The 796-nt window shown below is 44.7% G+C and overlaps 1 protein-coding gene across 1 annotated transcript in view; it reads left to right on the plus strand.

Annotated features, from left to right (window-relative positions):
• Positions 1-585: 585 nt before the first annotated feature.
• Positions 586-796, plus strand: part of LOC101857283 (phospholipase D1) — a gene marked incomplete at its 5' end in the record, with an annotated part of 39,535 nt that continues 39,324 nt past the window's right edge. The window contains 1 exon segment of the mRNA XM_013088883.2: positions 586-751. Coding sequence (XP_012944337.1) covers positions 586-751 — 166 coding nt within the window.

Consider the following 796-nt stretch of genomic DNA (forward strand, 5'->3'; position numbering starts at 1 on the left):
TCGTCTTTATCTCTCCTCTTTCTTTTTTTTGGGTGCTTTTTACTCCCTTGAAACACTTCTAGTCTTCGACACTTCTTTCTATGACCGTATTGTGTTGCAAGTGCCGTAAAACTCTTACTAAAACTAAAAAGACGGAATGAAAGACCGTTTTCATGATGGCGTGCTTTTCTTTCCTCAAACTGACCAACATTGTCTGCAAACATTATTTTAGTAGTTGGTTGGCGGCTATTCTAGTGTGGTTTGCTCTCTTTTTTCCCCTATCAGACATCACTTGTCATTATCTCTCCTCCTTGTTTTGTTTTTATGCTCACCCTTTGTAACTTGTAACACCTTTAATCTTTGGACCTGATCGTGTTTCAAGTGCCGAAGAACGCTTACTGAAACGAAACTTAGGCCAAACACGTTTAATGGGTTGTTAGCGGGTGCCACTTTTAAGTCCTACTTCATTACTTTCCCTCTGTTGTTTCTGTCTGCCTGTCTTACTTTTTCCTCATTATTAAATGACCCTTAGTGTATCGACGCGCTTCTCTTTACTCAAAAGAACAAACAAATAAGTGAACTTTATTTTTTCTACGATTTTCTCAGGCGATGGCAACGATCAGACGCTCATCCCTTTCGCCTCCCGGTTCCGGACTCCGGTGGCCTTCAGCACCAGCCAGAGAGACAACTGCTGGATCCCCGGCCTGCCCATCGCGGTGACGATAGAGAGCTTTGAGAGGCACGCCGCTCTCAAGATGCTCCACCCCAATCTGTGAGTGATCGTGACGTCTCTCTCTCTCTCCCCTACCCCCCCCTC

The sequence above is a fragment of the Aplysia californica genome, unplaced genomic scaffold (genome assembly GCF_000002075.1).
Source record: "Aplysia californica isolate F4 #8 unplaced genomic scaffold, AplCal3.0 scaffold00825, whole genome shotgun sequence".
NCBI classification, from domain to species: Eukaryota; Metazoa; Mollusca; class Gastropoda; order Aplysiida; family Aplysiidae; genus Aplysia; species Aplysia californica.